This window comes from Salvelinus namaycush, chromosome 23, assembly GCF_016432855.1.
Source record: "Salvelinus namaycush isolate Seneca chromosome 23, SaNama_1.0, whole genome shotgun sequence".
Taxonomy (NCBI): domain Eukaryota; kingdom Metazoa; phylum Chordata; class Actinopteri; order Salmoniformes; family Salmonidae; genus Salvelinus; species Salvelinus namaycush.
The window spans coordinates 41002356-41022794 of NC_052329.1; the positions used below are offsets into that span (position 1 = coordinate 41002356).

General features: G+C 42.9%; 1 protein-coding gene across 2 annotated transcripts in view; it reads left to right on the top strand.

Annotated features, from left to right (window-relative positions):
• The window catches only part of sik2b (salt-inducible kinase 2b), a 63315-nt gene extending 58328 nt beyond the window's left edge, over positions 1-4987 (top strand). For both annotated transcript variants that reach the window (XM_038961626.1, XM_038961627.1), the window contains 3 exons: positions 1583-1693; positions 1934-2028; positions 2121-4987. In XM_038961626.1, the coding sequence (XP_038817554.1) occupies positions 1583-1693; positions 1934-2028; positions 2121-2685 (771 nt within the window). In that variant the 3' untranslated portion in view covers positions 2686-4987. The remainder of the gene's footprint in view (positions 1-1582; positions 1694-1933; positions 2029-2120) is intronic.
• The last annotated feature ends 15452 nt before the right edge of the window (positions 4988-20439 follow it).

Here is a 20439-nt window from a genome sequence, read left to right on the forward strand (position 1 = left end):
TGAACTGAATCGCCAAATCTGGGAAGTAGAATGTACCGGCTGCCGCTTGTAAACGGGCAACAACAAGGAGTCAATTCAATGGCCGCGAAGACAGAGAGACAACGATCCATCTGTGAATCAGTGCATCCATCTCCCTTTCCCTAGAACAGTGCGTCCTGTGGTTGCTGCGGGTCAACATAAGGCCTGTGTGGTTGGTTGGTTGTGGTGGTACATACACAGAGGGTTAGGTTAGTCTGCGACTCAAATGGCACCCTAGCCCTTATTTAGTGCTCTGCTTTTGACCAGGGCTCTGGGCGAAAATAGTACACTAATTATGGATTGGGAATAGGTACTATTTGGGACAAAGCCCTGGTGGTCGAAAGGGCTTATTGGCAGCATGCCTGTCTGTCCACAAGGTCCCTATAGTTGCTTACCACACAATCACTGTACACAGTCAGCAACAACAATAAAACAACAACAGCAACACACTGGCCCTGTATACAAGAGTGGCAATGACTTCAATACTCAGTGGAGCTGTGTGAGTGTGTTTTCGCGTCCGCGCCAGGGTTTCCGAACAACGTGACCGGGAAGATTTGAATTTACCGGCCATTTGAGAAAATGTACCGGACCCATATGCATTGGGTGCGTAACCCGTTCGGGCGTTCACCAGCGGTGCTCAGAATGACAGAAATCACGTTTATCTTATGATAATTCATCTTGACAGAACATGCAACTCCTGTGGTGAAACACCATTCTAAACAGTGCATATGTGACGGTGATGAAAATCTCAGTTAGAAACTTAGAATGAGGGGGAATCTAAAGATGCAGCAACTAGGATGTATGGCTAATATGACAAGGAGGCCTTTGGCCTCTGGAGAACGAAATAAAATGAATATGAAAACAACTAGAGCAGTGAGAAATGCTGGTTTCAATGGTCAGATTTTGCCTAGGCTACTTTGAAGCAAAGTAAGACATGCCTCATATGACGTAAAACATTCAGGTTTCAAACAATGAAGTATATGTTTTCAAAATGCATACTGCCTCCAGCTCACATTGCAAAGTGGTGGGTGATGTACTGAGAGCCTGCCTACCGTTGCCTATGCACTTGAATGGCGAATTGGAAGGCGCGCTTCAATTACCAGTTGAGAAATAAAAATAGTAGCTCTTTTTAATCATGGCGATCAAAACTGTTTTTAACATGCGATTGCATATAGAATTATTGTGCAATGACTGGGCTTATAAAAGCATGTTTCACTCCAGCAGCAACGTGCTTGAGGAACCGCAGCAGCAGGTCTAGTGCTGTCTGACAAGTGATATTCTGCTCAAAATAGTATGCTGTGCTCGTGTGATAAATTACGGCTAACGAAAATGCACACTCCCAATTTAATTCCCCTAAATTTAGCAAATTACCCTAAAGACCGATAAGCATGACGGTCAAATGTATTTCCATTGACTGAATAAAAAGCATTATTTTACAACGGGATTGTTTTTTTTCTCCAGGTAAATTTGGTCGGCAACAATTTGATCTGCTTTTTGTCTGTAACCCAGTGAGATTGTGAGTGTAACCTCCTCTGAACTCTTCTGTGTGTATTATGCATTTCAGGGAGAGGCATCCAAGCACGAGGATAACTTGGCTTTATACCAGGGTGGCGCCCAACCTCTACTGTCCCGAAGACAGAGTCTCGAGACACAATATCTCACACACAGACTACAGGTACTAACTAATGCACCACTCAATCTGTCTTATACTGTATGTATCTAAATATTTATTAAAGGAGTAATCAATTACAATAAAACAATGACTAACAAAATGTTGTTAGTTTGTCTGCATTACTGTACGATTTTCTCAATTTCAATGTCATTTTATACCTATCGGTGATTATGGATGGCACATTTTGAGACTGGTGAGATATAGTTATTGAATCCCTCATATTTCCCTCTCGCTCCCTTACAGAAAGCTAGTGTCATGGCTAATGTGAGTCCTGCTAGCTGCCAGCTCTTCTGTAAGGAGAATCCTCGGAGTCTAGAGCAACAGCTGCAGGAGCATAGGTACATTATTATCTATTCACACTTATCATACAGATCCCACCGTCATCTTGTTTTCCTGGTTGTCTCTATAACCTATATCGCTTTATCTTCAGGTTGCACCAGAAGAGGATGTACCTCCAGAAGCAGACTCACCTCCAAACCTACTTCAACCAGATGCAGATAGTGGAGGGTTCCTATCCAGGGGACCCAGGGGCCCCTCCACAGCAGCAGGGGGCCATGGCTGGGTCCCGCCAGCAGCAGGGCAGCTCCCAGGCCTCCCCTCCCTACACCCAGGCCCTCAGCCCACTCATGGAGCCCAGCGCCAACCTGGTCTACGACACCTACCTGGCCCACCACTACCCTCACTCCCACCTCAGCCCAGTACTCATGCCCCCCGGCCTAGCCGGCCAGCTGCAGAATCACCCCCCCGAGGCCCTGGGCTACAGCTACCAGCTGTGTGACCAGCAGGGACAGTTTCACTCCCCCCAAGAGGCACTTTATCCAGAACAATACGAGTTCCCCCTGGACCCCGGGCAGCCGCACCCGCCTGGCCCAGGAGAGGTCCCTGTGGCCGGGTACGAGGGGCTGGCACTCCCCGCCGAACTCCAGGACTCCTTTCTGGACAGCGAGATGATGGAGACTGTAGACTCACAGCACGGCTTCGTACTGGTGAACTGAAGCCGGTGGAACTGTGGGGAGAAAGCAGTATTACCGACAGTTGAAAACCTACACAGCGTTATGTCGTAGATATGATGAAGTGGAGATGGGGGTCAAGGTACATGGGAAAGTGTTTTTTTTTTTTGTATCAATGAATACTATTTTTGTTGTTGTGGTGAACCAACCTCAGAACCTTTCTACCAAAATCATCCCCATCTCCCTTCTTCCCACTCCTCTGTTCCCATCAGCCCTATGCTAGGACCCAGGCCTGGTGGCTGCCTGGGCGATAAGGGTGTGCCAGCATGGCTGGCTGGCTGGGTATATGTGGATGGATGGATGTTGCCATGATGGGGGGTGTCACGTGTGAAGTGATATCGCTCCACAGGAACACAATTGCCTCAAAGCTGACTGCTGCCGCAGCAGCCTCGTCAAGAAGAGCTGGACGGTGCAAAAAGACTTAGCACAGTTTGGTCGTTTGGTAGTTTTTGGAAGATGTGCACAACGGAACTTGGCTTACCGAAAGCAAAATCCAAACGACAACCATGCTATTTTGTATTGAAATAGGACAAGAACTCTCAAAAACACATTGCGTGTTTGACATAGTAAAACAAAAAAACGAACAAGAGACAAAGTAATGAGTTAATGCGCGCTTGATAAGTGCAGTGTTCGTCAATATTTTATCGTGGCAATATTGAAGCAATATATCCATCTGGGACTAGGGAGCCGCACGGGCGACTTCGTACTTTAATGTGACGTTTTTCGGGAGAATTCCAGTATGATGACTCACAGCCAACATATCCACAGTGACAGCTCATCACCGCGTAGACAGCGACGACGTAATCGTGAGATAATCCCAACACCAATCCCATCGAAGCAGATAAAAGGGAAGGAAAAAAACACAAAAACAGTACTCCAATCTATATTTAATGAAGAGAAACACGATTTATGTTGATGTTCCTTATAAATTGGGTAGTTATTTCCAACGGACTACACAAATCAGTTTGTGATGCCCTTCACTAGGCGCTAAAAGGAATAAGTTAAGTCCAATCAAATCGGGTTGCTGCACTAGTGTTAGCTGAGGGTTCTATCTCCAGATTGTGTTCTTTATACCTTCTGTGATATGCAGCTGATGTGGGCCTAACAGTGTTGATGTAGAAAAGGTCTAATCATGATTCTGTGGTGGAATAGACCCAAATACCTACTGGGTTTCTGAAGGAATGTGTTTCTCTAACTTAAGGTTGCTGTAAAAAAATATATAATAATAATAATAATAAGATGAAGAAAAAGACAAATGTAAGAACAGAACGTTAGTCACACGACACTGGATTAATTGTGTCACGTTTCACAATGGCTCTCTCACAGCAAGCTTAGAATGAACACTTCACTTTTGAATCTACTTGAAGCATACAGATCTCTGATGAAGACATAGACCTCTACTTTTCATTAAATAGGATGAAAAACAGAAGTGGTCGAGGTCAGAGGCAAACGTCTGCTTCTCAAATGGCAGCCTATTCCCTACATAGTACACTACTTTTGTGGGCCATTTGGGACACTACCATAGACTAGACTACAGGATTGTCTGTGGAAGCTGGATTACTGGAGCACTTTTACGAGGTAAAAAGGAAATATAGTGAGAGCGAGGTGGTGATGGTAGTCAGAATGGTGTTTAGCCTAGTCTGCTGCTTCCCATGGAGACGAGGGAACCATTCACTCTCTGTTATCCCAATAAATGGACACAAAACATTTGGTTCTTTCAGAGAAAGACCAGAGAATAACACTATTGGTTGTTCATTGTGCTTTGTAAAAATTAGGGGTTTAGAGACTTGAGTGCTCTCAAGATGCAACAAATATTGTGTTGAGTGTGAATAGTGTTCAGTGTGCCTTTTTTACTTGTTTTGTTTCAAATTTGAATATTTTAGCATTTATTTCTGGTTTTAATTCCGTTATGTTTTTATTTTGGGGTATCCTTTCCGGAAATAAGTAGACCCAGGTTTTACAAAGGTACGAAACCAAAGTCCCCTCAGAAGTTTCCCTGTCCAACCACACCATGTGGAGTTAGGAACTTCTTTGTTTTAGCTTCTTGACAGTGCTTTTTTGGTCCATCAGTATATGCCATTTAAAAAGTATTATAGCAATATTTCTGAGTAATAGTTGAAGATGTAAAGAAAATAATGAAGATTAGGAGTGGATGTGTTTCAGTATCATAATTTCACTTCCTGCTGACAAACGCCTGTCTTTAGAAAATCCAATTTTATATTTACCTTCATTGATGTTGACCACACATAAGCTAACTTGCTGTTGAGATTAAAAAAGGTTTATCGAACAATGTGTGTGAGTATTTCTTGATCTACTTTTTTTCCAAATAATCTGACTCTTGTGTTGAATTCAATGATGAATATATTTATGTCCATGGTTGAATTATAGGCACTGTCATTCATCAAAACACAGCTCACTATTTGAGATTCCATTACAACAGCCCAAATAGGGACATCAGCGGATCTTCTATTGTACCAGTATAACCTGTGTAGGCGTAAAGTAATGAACTGGATGGGTGAATCACACGTAGCCCTTTTATAATAAACAGTTGAGTCACACAGTACATGAGCCTGAAATTGTTTCAGCTAAAATATCCAAGGTCTCCGTTGTTATTATTAGCACTTTATTACCCAAACTCGGTTCAACGTCCAAATTGATCGGTAATGTGGCATGGGTTTTGTAAAAACACTCTTACCGATGGGTATGTGGCGTCATTACGGTGTTGATACATATGTTAAGGGTTCTTTTTAACACCGTTGACTCAGTTATGAGAGTAATTAATGACATAATTGGACCAGAGTTAATGGTCTAAACTTATGGAGTGAAATGTCCGCCCTCACAAGCACGGTACATTTGTCGTCGCTAGGTGTGGAGTAAATCAGGGCCTATATTCATAAAGCTGCTGATCTAGGATCAGGTCCCCTTGTTGATTTTATAACATTTATATGATCTAAAAGGCCAAACTGATCCTGGATCAGCACTATTCCTCGGAGATGCTTTATGAACGTGGCCCAGGGATGGGTGTGAATAGATACTTGGACTGGGTGAAATGTTCCACTTTTCCCAAAGGTTTCTACATGACTGTAGTCTACATCCCTCTTGGTTCTCTTGTCTAGAATCCCCGACAGGAGTTCGACTTATAACTAGACCAACCAGTTCCCGTTCCCATAGGTGTTTGTCTCAGTTGCTAACTGGATTGTTGTCAACACAAACAAGCTTCAGAGGTAATTATTCGATTAGTTCAAGCATTGCTCCCCTTACTCGGCTGATGCCCTTGCTATTTGTTATCTGGATATGGATCAGAAAATTATGCATCCCGGCAGCTGAACTGAGTGAACCCAGAGATGCCATGTCCTCCCATTAGTGCACTGCCCCCCCCCCCCCCCCCCCCCCCCCCCCATTGCTGCATTTCCCTCCTATTGCACCACTCAACTCTACTGTAGCCTATACATACCAGAACAGTAGAGTGAGCCTGCTGAGCCATGACTAGAGTGCAGTTGAAAAGTTACCGGTTGTGAGGACCTCCACATAAGTGGATGATGAGATCACTTGGCTTTTGGCCTAGCTGTCTCTTTGACCCCAGTACAGATTTTCCATAAAACTAGAGCAGGAATACAGTTAATCCAATCAGGCCTGTAATCCCATTCAGACTAGTTACAACTTCAGGTAACTGCCAAAATAAAGGAAACACCAACATAGTGTCTTAATAGGGCGTTGGGCCATCACAAGCCAGAACAGCTAAAATGCGTCTTGGCATAGATGCTACAAGTGTCTGAAACTCTATTGGAGGGATGTGACAATTTTTCCACGAGGAATTCCATCATTTGGTGTTTTGTTGCTGATGGTTGAAAATGCTGTCTCAGGCGCCGCTCCAGGATTTCCAATAAGTGTTCGGTTGGGTTGAGATCTGATGACTGAGACAGCCGTGGCATATGCTCATCAAACCATTCGGTGACCACACGTGCCCTGTGAATGGGGGCATTGTCATCCTATGAGGGCATAGCCATGGTAGCCCAAATAATGCCCTAGTAAGCATTTTTATGCATGATGTGATGTTAATTGCCTAATTAACTCAGGAACCACACCTGTGCAGAAGCACCTGCTTTCAATATACGCTATATAAACAAAAGTATGTGGACACCCCTTCAAATTAGTGGATTCGGCTATTTCGGCCACACCCGTTGCTGACAGGTGTATAAAATCGAGCACACATCCATGCAATCTCCATAGACAAACATTGGCAGTAGAAAGGCCTTACTGAAGAGCTCAGTGACTTTCAAAGTGGCACGTAGGATGCCACCTTTCCAAAAAGTCACATTTCTGCCCTGCTAGAGCTGCCCTAGTCAACTATAAGTGTTTTTATTGTGAAGTGAAAACATCTAGGAGCAACAACGGCTCAACCGCGAAGTGGTAGGCCACACAAGCTCACAGAATGGGACCATCAGAAGAAAAAAAATGCCTGTCCTCGGTTACAACACTCACTTCCAAGTTCTGCTTCTGGAAGCAACGTCAGCACAAGAACTGTTCGTTGGGAGCTTCATGAAATGGTTTTCCATGGCCGAGCAGCTGCACACGAGCCTAAGATTGCCAAGCGTCGGCTGGAGTGATGTAAAGTTTGCCGCCATTGGACTCTGGAGCAGTGGAAACGCGTTCTCTGGAGTGATGAATCACGCTTCACCATCTGGCAGTCCGACGGACTAGTCTGGGTTTGGCGGATGCCAGGAGAACGCTACCAGCCTGAATGCATAGTGCCAACTGTAAAGTTTGGTGGAGGAGGAATAATGGTCTGGGGCTGTTTTTCATGGTTCGGGCTAGGCCCTTTAGATCCAGTGAAGGGAAATCTTAACGCTACAGCATGCAATGACGTTCTAGACGATTCTGTGCTTCCATCTTTGTGGCAACAGTTTGGGGAAGGCCCTTTCCTGTTTCAGCATGACAATGCCCCCATGCACAAAGCGAGGCCCATACAGTTTGTCGAGATCGATGTGGAAGAACTTTACTGGCCAGCAATGAGCACTGACTTCAACCCCATCAAACAACCAATCTAGTGGAAAGCCTTCACAGAAGAGTGGAGGCTGTTATAGCAGCAAAGGGGGGACCAATTCCATATTCATGCCCATGATTTTGGAATGAGACGTTCGACAAGCAGGTGTCCACATACTTTTGTTCATGTAGTGTACTTTGTATCCCTCATTTATGCAAGTGTTTCCATTATTTTGGCAGTTACCTGTAGTTAAGATGTACAGAAACCCTGTGTTACCTGTAGGAACACATAGAACGACCTAATGTGTTCAAGGAATCTGAGATCCATCAGGTATTCCTGGACACAATCCATGTGCATGCTAGATGAGCACATCTAATTGGCTATTTGGGCCTAAGCCAATGCTATTCTGTGAAAGCACACTCGAAACTTCAATGAATATACCCATTTTACCTTCTGCAAATAGATTACATTCCAAACAGACTACTTCGTTCAGTGATGTAAGTGTAAGCTACACTGTAGGTTGTCACGATTCTAAACACTCAAAAGATAAAAGTAGGTTCCCTCTAAAGGTACTGTCTAACGACACAAAGTCCATCACAATGTTTTTTTTGTGTGTTTTTTAAAAAAGCCATCAAACATTAGAATCTGTGACCTTCTGGTCCCTATCTCAGTGCGTAGTCCACTGCGCTAGCAGGGGGGGAAGTGAACCACTTTTTTTTTATTTCTTTCAGTTATATAAAGCTGTTCAGTTAGTCAGTTGTTTAGAATGTGATTTGTTAAGTATGTTGGGTAAGGTTGGAAAGCAAATGCTGCGTCAGCATTCGAACTGGTCGACCTTGTGTGTCGCAACCCGCATTTAATGCTCTCCATCCCCCTCCAACCTACCTCCCTGCGAGCGTTTTCTTTATTTGACTCGAACCTGTAAACTCTACCCACTGGACTGTCACTAAGGTCTGCCCACTGAGCTTTCATAACCAATCAATTCTTACCCAAAATATTATCACAGTCGTTTATTTTGATCGTCTATACCGGTCTAAAAATGTGGGCACAATCAGAACAGGGACAAGATGACACAGGACACATGTTAACACCAGGTATAAACGGGGCGCTTTTCAGTATAATGTCTTCCAAATCAGAACTCTACCCTCTGATCATGCTGGTACAACTGAAATCAATGGTTGCCATGACGACGGGTGAAGGACCACAGCATATTTCTGCTCTCCAGCTGAGGTCAGAAGTACTCATCGGTTTAACCCTCTGGGGTCAGTTGAAGCTACACTGAGAAACGGGTACTAGTCAAAAGAAAACAGACGGAAACAGGGAAAGATTACCTGGACATTGTAGTTTCCCATTGCAAAACGAAAACATTTTCTGTCGCATGCCATAATGAACACAACCCCGATGGAAGATGTATATAGCTGACAATGAAAAAAGAAACCTCCACATGAGAAGATAGTTGATCAAAAATACCTGTCGAGCATGACCCAGATCCCTTTAGCCTGACCTACTACTGATATGTCTGTGCAAGGTTGTTCATTCTAGGTCATGTGCCTGCCGGGATTAGGGTTGCCTCTGACCGTCTGGTGGCCAGATAAAGTAGAACAACACCTTAAGACAGACCGAGACCTACACTGACTACTGCTCATCAGTTACACAAGATCCTTCGGACATGGAAGAGGTCTGTGTCTTCTTCACATGGAATGAGAGCAAATGCTTGGCCATGACTTATGTATGAAAACTGTAGTCTATACACGATAAGAAGAAACACTTCAGAAGCGTCATGCCTATTGATCAGGGCACCCTTAATTAGATCCAGTTGTAGGACTAAGTTATAAGGCCTGAGGAGGTGTGGTATATGGCCAATATACCATGGCTAAGGGCTGTTCTTATGCACGACGCAACGCGGAGCCCTTAGCTGTGGTATATTGGCCATATACCACAAACCCCCTTGGTGCCTTATTGCTATTATAAACTGGTTACCAACGTAATTAGAGCAGTAAAAAGAAATGTTTTGTCATACCCGTGGTATACGGTCTGATATACCATGGCTGTCAGCCAATCAGCATTCAGGGCTTGAACCACCCAATTTATAATTAAATATATTATACAGTAAATATTGTATGGTTTATTTCACACAGAATTAACTGTAAGATATTGAATTTGTCCATCAGTGCCCCCACAGAAACAGAGGCAAGACACTTCTGCTTGTGATGGTCGAGCGTGCGAGATAGACAGGATAACCTACTCAAGACAGTGCGTGAGAAAGAAAGGACAGATTGAGGGCAGAGTGACTTTAGTAAAAATTCTACCTTTGTCATTTGTCACTGAGAGAAACCAACTGGAGGGCGTCTCTTCCCCCACTGAGCTGAAGTACCTTTGCTGAATCCTGTCATCATTACTTTATCTAGTTTCAGAGGAGCCAGCTACATTGTTTTAATTTTCTCAAAGTTTACAGCTGTTCTGACTGTTTGACGGTTTCAATTACTAGTATCCAAGAGATAACAGAATCTATAACCCCTCCATTCAGTAGCGCTGGGCTTCCTGTATGAATTATGGCTAATAATATTGATTCAAAACAAACATACTTTTAAAAAGGTCTTATTTAACTGTTATTTAGGCTACAGGCACATTAAATCTCCAAATAAGTCTGTTCGGCAATCAAGTGTGGAGGATTATTGCATAAATTGAACAGCGTCCTGCTGTGACCTCTTTGCTCCAGGCTCCCTATCACGCCATTATAAACCACCAACACTCATGTACTAGTACAGTACTGTTATGCGACCATGTGACGTAAAGACTAACCTTTGCATAACGTGTAGTAGGCCTGTAACAGCGATGAGCTATAATCGGGGGTGGGCCGTGGCTTGGGTGGGTTATGTATGCTGATGGAGATTTTGAGAGATTAAAAAGCGTTCCCATTCTAATGATCTCTCATGTGATGGCTTTGTTGAGTGTTTAAATGCCTGAGTGCTCTTTTTATAACAACGGAAGTGGTGTTTGGGATGTGCTGCCAAGGTCTTCCCTTGTGTAACCCTTCAGTGTGACAACCAAGTGAAAGTGGCAAATAAAAAAACGATCTACTTCAACATAAATTCCGCCCTCTGCTAACTGCTGAATATGAAGGTCAACTTGAAACATAGTGCAACAGCATAGTAAGTGAACTAAGTTATAACAGCCTCAAAAAGCATAGTCATCACTAAAAAAAAAAATTTGAACAACTCCTATATTATCACTGTCCACTCCTTTCATCCAGACCATGCTGTTGTACAAATTTGGAAATCCTCTATCTGCAATTGATTGAAATCCAGAATCATTATCACATCACACTATCATACACCTTTTCTTATTTGACGTTGTCGAAGCGAAGTTGCAATAAGTCCCAATCAGTTCGTCCCTAAATTGACTTTGAGGTGATCTTCTTTATCTTGATGACAACCGTTTTGCAACAGAGATTGTCATTGAGCAAATTCAGTTACATCCCTCCCTGTTTTGTACAGTTTGCGTCTGTTTGGTTCCTAATGAATACACCCCTGGGGCCAGTTCAGGATCAGCAACAGCACAGAACATTCAGAGAGAGATGTATGACCCACCCAGAACTAATATGATTCTGTCATCTTGTAGAATAGGAAATGTGTCACTTTAATGTATTATATGTCTATCTGCAACGTTCTGGGGCAGGTTTCCCAGACAAAGATTAAAAGGCTAGTTTTGGTCTATAAAGCACTTTCAAAGGAGAACTGCTATTAAGAATTATTTTTAGGGCAATAGGCAGTGGTGTAAAGTATTGAAGTAACTATACTTTAAAGTACTACTTAAGTAGTTTTTTGGGGGTATCTGTACTTTACTATTTATATTTTTGGCTACTTTTACTTCACTACATTCCTAAAGAAAATAATGTGCTTTTTACTCCATACACTTTCTTTGACACCCAAAAGTACTTGGGTACATTTTGACAGGAAAATGGTCCAATTCACACACTTATCAAGAGAACATCCCTGGTCATCCCTACTGCCTCTGATCTGACGGACTCACTAAACACAAATGCTTCATTTGTAATGCAATGTGCCCCTGGTTATCCGTCAACAAAAATAAAAAAGGACATTTGTGCCGTCTGGTTTGCTTAATATAAGGAGCTTGAAATTATTTTTACGTTTGATACTTAAGTATATTTAAAACCAAATACTTTTTTACTTTTACTCAAGTAGTATTTTACTGGATGACTTTCCCTTTTACTTGAGTCATCTTATATCAAGGTATCTTTATCTTTACTCAAGTATGACAATTGAGTACTTTTTCCAACACTGGCAATAGGCTTAAAGGGATAGTTCAACCAAATTACAAAATGACATACTGGTTTCCTTACCTTGGGATGGATTCAATCAATAGCGCTGCGTTACAGGGCGATTAGAAATTTAAAGGCCATGTTCCCACGTTAGCAGAGACTGCATTCACGGTAAACGCTGCGTATGTTGGCTCAATCAGAAATTACCTTAAAAATGTCAATCGCGCTAGAGTGCTGAACTTCAGCGATATGGATTGAATCCAGCCCCTTGTAAGCAGTCCATCGACTAAACCAATAGGTAATTGTGTAACTTGGGTGAACTATCCCTTTAATCTGTGTCCAGGAAACCAGCCCCTGAACGATTCACCTCAGTGAACAGGGCCTACCCACTGAACACAGATGTCATTCCAACATCTAGTTATGATTTACATTTGGTTGAGATGTCAAGTGGTCAACTAATGTGAATTCAATATGAAATCAACCCCAAAAAATCACCATGTTGTTGGATTTACGTAAAAAGTTGGGTGAAAGAAATACAAAATCCCCTTAAATGTATGACTTTTTGCAAATCCAATCAGTTTTCCACATCGATTCAACGTCATCCATTTTTTTGAGGTGGAAACAACATTGATGCAACCAGTTTTTGCCCCGTGGGTAGGGCCCACATCACAGTTGACACGAGGTATTAGTAGTTAGGCTCCAGTTCCTCCTCTCTGCATGATTCCCTCTTGCCAAAACAACCTGGCGGTTATTTATATTTAATCTCCACAGCAGCTGCCATTCCATAATGCTGAAACATGAGCACAGGAACATCTGAAAACAATTGACCGCAATGGGTCTCCATGGATGGGCTGGAGGTAGCTGGGTTGATCACTGAGAGAGCTGTGCAAACACAAGCACTGACACATGTAGATAGATAGGACACCAGGTCTGCACATGGCCCAGGCATGGATGGACCTCTGTGGAGAGAAGGGAAGCACCTGGCTTGACTCTTACTGCCATTAAGAGGGCCAGCAGCTCATCTGGTCATCCATCTTAACCATTAGGCCAGAGGGTGATTCAGTTCCTGGCCTGCTGGTTTTCATTTTGTCTTCTAATAAGGGACTGTTTCAGATCTGGTGTTGAGTGAGCTATCTGGCCAATCAATTACATTATTTGATTAATTGATCAATTCACTAACCAGTAGCTCTTGAGGCCCATAACTGAATAGCTCTGCACTGAACGTTAGATTAAAACGTGTTATCGATTTGGTTACTAGTTAGCAAATGTTAGATTATAACTTGTTTTTGAGATTTTCTATACAATATACATTATCTGGTTGCATTAGTCAGCAGCAATTACCACTATTATACAACAACTGTCTGCATCCCAAATGGCACCCTATTCCCTATAGTACCACTTTTGACCAGGGCCCATAGGGCTCTGGGTGAATCTACAGAATTTGTATGTCTCCAGGACATGTATTTACATTATGATATATTCTAATTCATTCCAAGACAATAACACACATATTGTTAACACTTCCTAACCACATATAACATATGGATTTGCATAAATATACACATCAAAAGTCTCAATGCAAAGTTTACATCTCACTTTTCTATTTTTGGTGTTATTACATAAAACCAATCAGAATTCAGAAGAATGCCAAAGTCATGTCGGGGGGGGGGAATTCCGGGGTGTGGTGTAATATGGAGAATCTGCAAGCCAGCCTATTCCCTATAATGTAAACTCCAACAGAAATAACTTCAAATGTATAACTTCAAATTAAATCAAATCTTTGGCACTCATGACTACTCGTTTCAATGAAATTTTCAGCCAACTTACAAACAAATACTTTATGAATTTATTGTTACAAATCAACTTACAAGGTTGCTAGCCAAATAGCCAGCTAACGTTAGCCCTACTAGCCTGCTAACGTTATCCCTTCCAGCCTGCTTACGTTACATTAGCACTGAATGAGTCAGCCAGTGGCTATCAACACCTAGCTAACAGCTACAGTGCCCTCAGAAAGTATCAATATCCCTTGATGAATTCAACAGTTTGTTGTGTTACAGCCTGAATTCAAATTGGATAAAATGTAAAAAATAAATATATACACTACCGTTCAAATGTTTGGGGATCACTTAGAAATGTCCTTGTTTTTGAAAGAAAAGCCCATTTTTGTTCCATTAAAATATCATCAAATTGATCAGAATACAGTGTTAATGTTGTAAATGACTATTTGTTTATTTTTTCTTTATTTAACTAGGCAAGTCAGTTAAGAACAAATTCTTATTTTCAATGACGGCCTAGGAACTGAACTGCCTTGTTCAGGGGCAGAATGACAGATTTTTACCTTGTCAGCTCGGGGATTCGATATAGCAACCTTCCGGTTAGCTAGTCCAACACTCTAACCTCTAGGCTACCTGCCGCCCCATGGAATATCAACATAGGCGTACAGAGGCCCATTATCAGCAACCATCACTCCTGTGTTTCAATGGCACGTTGTGTTAGCTAATCCAAGTTTATATTTTAAAAGGTTAATTGATCATTAGAAAACCCTTTTGCAATTATGTTAGCACAGCTGAAAACTGTTGTTCTGATTAAAGAAGCAATAAAACTGGCCTTCTTTAGACTAGTTGAGTATCTGGAGCATCAGCATTTGTGGGTTCGATTACAGGCTCAAAATGGCCAGAAACAAATAACTTTCTTCTGAAACTCGTCAGTCTATTCTTGTTCTGAGAAATGCAGGCTATTCCATGTGAGAAATTGCCAAGAAACTGAAGATCTCGTACAACGCTGTGGACTACTCCCTTCACAGAACAGCGCAAACTGGCTCTAACCAGAATAGAAAGAGGAGTGGGAGGCCCCGGTGCACAACTGAGCAAGATGACAAGTACATTATAGTGTCTAGTTTGAGAAACAGACGCCTCACAAGTCCTCAACTGGCAGCTTCATTAAATAGTACCCGCAAAACACCAGTCTCAACGTCAACAGTGAAGAGGCGACTCCGGGATGCTGGTCTTCTAGGCAGAGTTGTAAAAAGAAAGCCATATCTCAGACTGGCCAATAAAAATAAAAGATTAAGATGGGCAAAAGAACACAGACACTGGACAGAGGAAGGTTGGAAAAAAGTGTTATGGACAGACAAATCTAAGTTTGAGGTGTTCGGATCACAAAAAAGAACATTCGTGAGACGCAGGAAAAATTTTAAGATGCTGGAGGAGTGCTTGACGCCATCTGTCAAGCATGGTGGAGGCAATGTGATGGTCTGGGGGTGCTTTGGTGGTGGTAAAGTGGGAGATTTGTACAGGGTAAAAGGGATCTTGAAGAAGAAAGGCTATCACTTCATTTTGCAACGCCATGCCATACCCTGTGGACGGCGTTTAATTGGAGCCAATTTCCTCCTACAACAGAACAATGACCCAAAGCACAGCTCCAAACTATGCAATAACTATTTAGGGAAGAAGCAGTCAGCTGGTATTCTGTCTATAATGGAATGGCCAGCACAGTCACCGGATCTCAACCCTATTGAGCTGTTGTGGGAGCAGCTTGACCGTTTGGTACGTAAGAAGTGCCCATCAAGCCAATCCAACTAGTGGGAGGTGCTTCAGGAAGCATGGGCTGAAATCTCTTCAGATTACCCCAACAAATTGACAACTAGAATTCCAAAGGTCTGCAAGGCTGTAATTGCTGCAAATGGAGGATTCTTTGACAAAAGCAAAGTTTGAAGGACACAATTATTATTTCAATTAAAAATCATTATTTATAACCTTGTCAACATCTTGACTATATTTCCTATACATTTTGCATCTCATTTCAGGTATGTTTTCATGGAAAACAAGGAAATGTCTAAGTGACCTCAAACTTTTGAACGGCAGTGTATATTCTCACAAATCTATACAGTATGCAAAACTAACTATATAAGAGATGTTAATGTAGGCAGAACGCATTGGAGTAGGCCTCTCCCCATAACGACAGTGAAAACAGGTTTTTTGAAATATTTGCAAATTTAATGAAAACGAAATACAGAAATATCTAATTTACAGAGGTACTCACACACCTTTGCTATTACACTTCAAATTGAGTACAGGTGGATCAAATTTCCTTTGATCATCCTTGAGATGACGCTACAACTTGATTGGAGTCCACCTGTGGCCAATTCAATTGTTTGGACATGCTTCAGAAAGAAACACACCTGTCTTTGTAAGGTCCCACATTTGACAGTGCATGTCAGAGCAGAAACTATGCCATGACGTCCAAGGAACTGTCCGTAGATCTCCAAGATAGAATTGTGATGAGGCATAAATCTGGGGAAGGGTATAAAACCATTTCTATAGTATTGACATTTTCCAAGCGTACATCATTGGGAAATTGAAAAAAATATGGACCTACCCAACCAACCGGGCAAGAAGGACCTTGGTCAGGGAGGTGACCAAGAACCCATCTGACAGAACTATAGAGTTCCTTAGCTGAGATGGAGAACCTGCCAGAAGGACAACAGTCTCTACAGCATTTAACCAATCTGGGCTTTATGCGAGAGTGGCCAGACAGAAGCCACCCCTGAGAAAAAGGCACATGACCGCAAGCCTGGAGTTTGCAAAAAGGCACATGAAAGACTGAGTGTCACGGCCGTTAAAGGAAGAGGACCAAGGTGCAGCGTGGTGAGCGTACATTTTCTTTTATTAATAAAAATGACGCCGAACAAAACAATAAACACTACAAAAACAAACCGTGAAGCTAAAGAGCATGTGCCCTAAACAAAGTCAACTTCCCACAAACACAGATGGGAAAAAGGGCAGCCTAAGTATGGTTCTCAATCAGAGACAATGATAGACAGCTGTCCCTGATTGAGAACCCTACCCGGCCAAAACATAGAACTACAAAAAAGAAAGAGCATAGAATACCCACCCCAACTCACGCCCTGACCAAACCAAAATAGAGACATAAAAAGGATCTCTAAAGTCAGGGCGTAACACTGAGCGCATAAGGTAAAAGATTTTGTGGTCTGAAGAGACAAAAATGTAACTATTTGGAATGAATGCAAAGCGCTATGTATGGAGAAAACCAGGCACAGCTCATCACCCCTCCAACACCATCCCTATAGTAAACCTTTTACTGTGGGAATTGTGATCGAATCAACGCAATATTAGACACTTTCAATGCAAGACTTATTAGTATGCAAAACTAACTATACAAGAGATTTTATTGTAGGCAGAACGCATCGGAGTAGGCTTCTATTGCATTTACATGCACGACTCAGGCACCTACTCTACACAGACCGGTGCGCCATAACCAATCAGTGCCATATATGGATCTGTGCCATTCACTTTGAACTGGACTGTTTTTACAGCATCAGCAGGCGTGGGTAGATCCGCTTGTTTGCTAGTTAGTGAGTTATTAGCCAAGTTATAGATAATTTGTAGTCAGCAATGGGGGAGTGATTGCTTCCTACAAGAGCACCAAACCTGTGAATTTCTAGACATCTTTGAAAAGGAGAGGTAAATAGCTTTTTTTGTCTTAAAGAGGCTGAATGATAGATCAGCTATTTCCATGTTAAAATGTTATGGGATGCATTTTCTCCAATGTTTTTGATGGTAGGCCACCGGAAGTTGCACAGAATTTTCACAAAGTTCAAGTTTGTGCTCAGCAGACCTGAAATTTGCTCAGTGAGGAAAAAAACTAGAGGGAACATCGGTGGTGGCAGCGTCATGCTATGGGGATGCTTTTCAGTGGCAGGGACTGGGAGACTGATAAGGATAGAGGGAACAATGAATGGAGCCAAATACAGGCAAATCCTTGATGAGAACCTGCTTCAGAGTACAAATGACCGTTAGTCTGAGGGCGAAGATTTACGTTCCAACAGGACAATGACCCGCCGCTCCCCATCTAACTTAACAGAGCTTGACAAACCCGCCGCTCCCCATCTAACTTAACAGAGCTTGACAAAATCCCCAAATCCAGATGTGCAAAGCTGATTCGGACATACCCAAGACGACTCAAAGCTGAAATTGCCGCCAAAGGTGCTTCTACAAAGTATTGACTCCGGTGTGAACAAAACTCTAAAAACATGTTTTGACTTTGTCATTATGGGCTATTGTGTGTAGATACATTTAGATGCAAAATAAATCAATTTAATCCATTTTGAATTCAGGCTGTAACACAACAAAATATGGAATAAGTCAAGGGGTATGAATACTTCCTGTAAACCAACATTTTGAAAATACATAACACCATCTAACCAAATATCAAAGAATGTTAGCTGTATGCAGTTATCTTAGCCAGCAACCTAGCCAGCCAGCCAGCTAAATAATAATAATCATAATACACATTTTAAAAAGCAGCCAGCCAGCTAATGTTAGCTATTTAGCCAAATAACGTTAGCTATTAGCCTAGCCAGTCTAGCCAATCAACATGAATATGGTCGGCATGTTTGAGCCCAACTACTGGACTAACCGCACCACCCTCTGGACAGCCCTGTGATTGAGGACGGTGTAATTGCCATACCAGGCGGTGCCATGCCAATGCTCTCAATGGTGCACCTGTAGAAGTTTATGAGGGTCTTAGGGGCAAAGACACATTTTTTCAGCCTCTTGAGGTAAACGCCTTCACCACACTGTCTGTGTGAATGGACCATTTCAGGTTGTCAGTGATGTTCACGCCGAGGAACTTGAAGCTTTTCACCCTCTCCACTGCAGCCCCATCGATGTGGATGGGGGCATGCTCTCTCGGTTGTCTCCTGAAGTTCACAATCAGCTCCTACATTTTGTTGACGCTGAGGGAGAGGTTATTTTCCTGGCACCACTCCACCAGGGCCCTCGCCTCCTCCCTGTAGGCTGTTTTGTCGATTGTTGCCTATCTTCACCACCTGGGGAACTTCTGGATATTAGATCGGTGATTACTTACCGGGTTTTCGACCAGAAATGAGATTTCCCTGAATTGGATCCTTTATTTGAACTCCCCGAAGCAGTTCCATTCATCCTGGAGGCTGCTCCACCACAGGAGAAGCGGAATAAGGAGTGTGCTCCTAGTCATACTCAGGGGGCATGCATACCATCCACATCTTCCGAGTATATTACTCGCTAACGTTCAGTCTCTGGACAGCAAAGCATATGAGCTCAGGGCGAAAATCTCCTTCCAGAGAGACATCAGGGACTGTAACATACTCTGTTTCACTGAATCACGTCTCTCTCCGAATATACTGTCCCTGTCCATTCAGCCAGCAGGGTTCTCCGTCCATCGCGCAAACAGGATGAAAGAACTCTCTGGGGGAGAAAAAATGTGGAGATTGTGTGATTGTGGTAATGTACAGGAACTCAAGTCTGTTTGTTCCTACTGATCTGGAATATCCACCATCAAATGCCGACCGCATTACCTGCCGAGATCATTTTCTTTGGCTCGCTAAGAACTACACTGGAATCTGCGAACTGTAAACAGCATATCCTGAGGCCGCATTAGTTTGACTCTTTAACAAAGAAAATCTGAGGAAAACGCTACCGAAGTTCTATCAACACATCTCCTGTGCTACTCGCTCATCGAACACTCTTGACCATTGCTACTCCCCATTCCGGGACAGCTACAAGGCCCTCCCGCCCTCCCTTTAGCAAATAAAATCACGCCTCCATTTTGCTCCTTCTCCTAATATAGACAGAAACTTAAAAAGGAAGCACTCGTGGTCTGAATTGGAATCTGTGCTTCAAGATTGTTTTGATCATGCGGACTGGGAAATGTTCTGGGTTGCCTCCGAGAATAGTACCGACGTATACACTGACTCAGTTCATCAGGAGTGCATAGAGGATGTTGTTCCCACTGTGACGATTACAACTTATCCAAACCAAAAACAGTGGATAGATGGCAGCATTCACGCAAAACTGAAAGCGCGAACCACCGCATTTAACCATGGTAAGGTGACTGGGAACATGGACGTGTACAAACAGACCAGCTATGCCCTCCGCAATCAAAGAGGCAAAACGACAGTACAAGGACAAAGTGGAGTCGCAATTCAATGGCTCAGACACGAGATGCATGTGGCAGGGACTCTAGACAATCACAGATTATAAAGGGAAAGCCAGCCACGTCTCGGACATCGACTCCTCGCTCCCGGACAAGCTAAACACCTTCTTCGCTCGCTTCGAGAAAAACACAGAGCCGAGGTCGCGGGCTACTGCTACACACGAGGACTGTGAACTCTTGTTCTCCGTGGCAGAGATAAGACATTTAAGTGTGTTAACCCTCGCAGACGGCATCTCTAGCCGTGTCATCAGAGCACGTGCAGACCAGCTGGCTGGAGTGTTTATGGACATATTCAATCTCTCCCTATCCCAGTCTGTTGTCCCCACTTGCTTGAAAGCGAATGTAACTGAACTAAATGACTATCGCCCCATAGCACCCACATCTGTCATCATGAAGTGCTTTGGGAGGCTAGTTAAGGATCATATCACCTTCACCTTACCCGACACCCACGACAATTTGCATACCTTCCCAATAGATC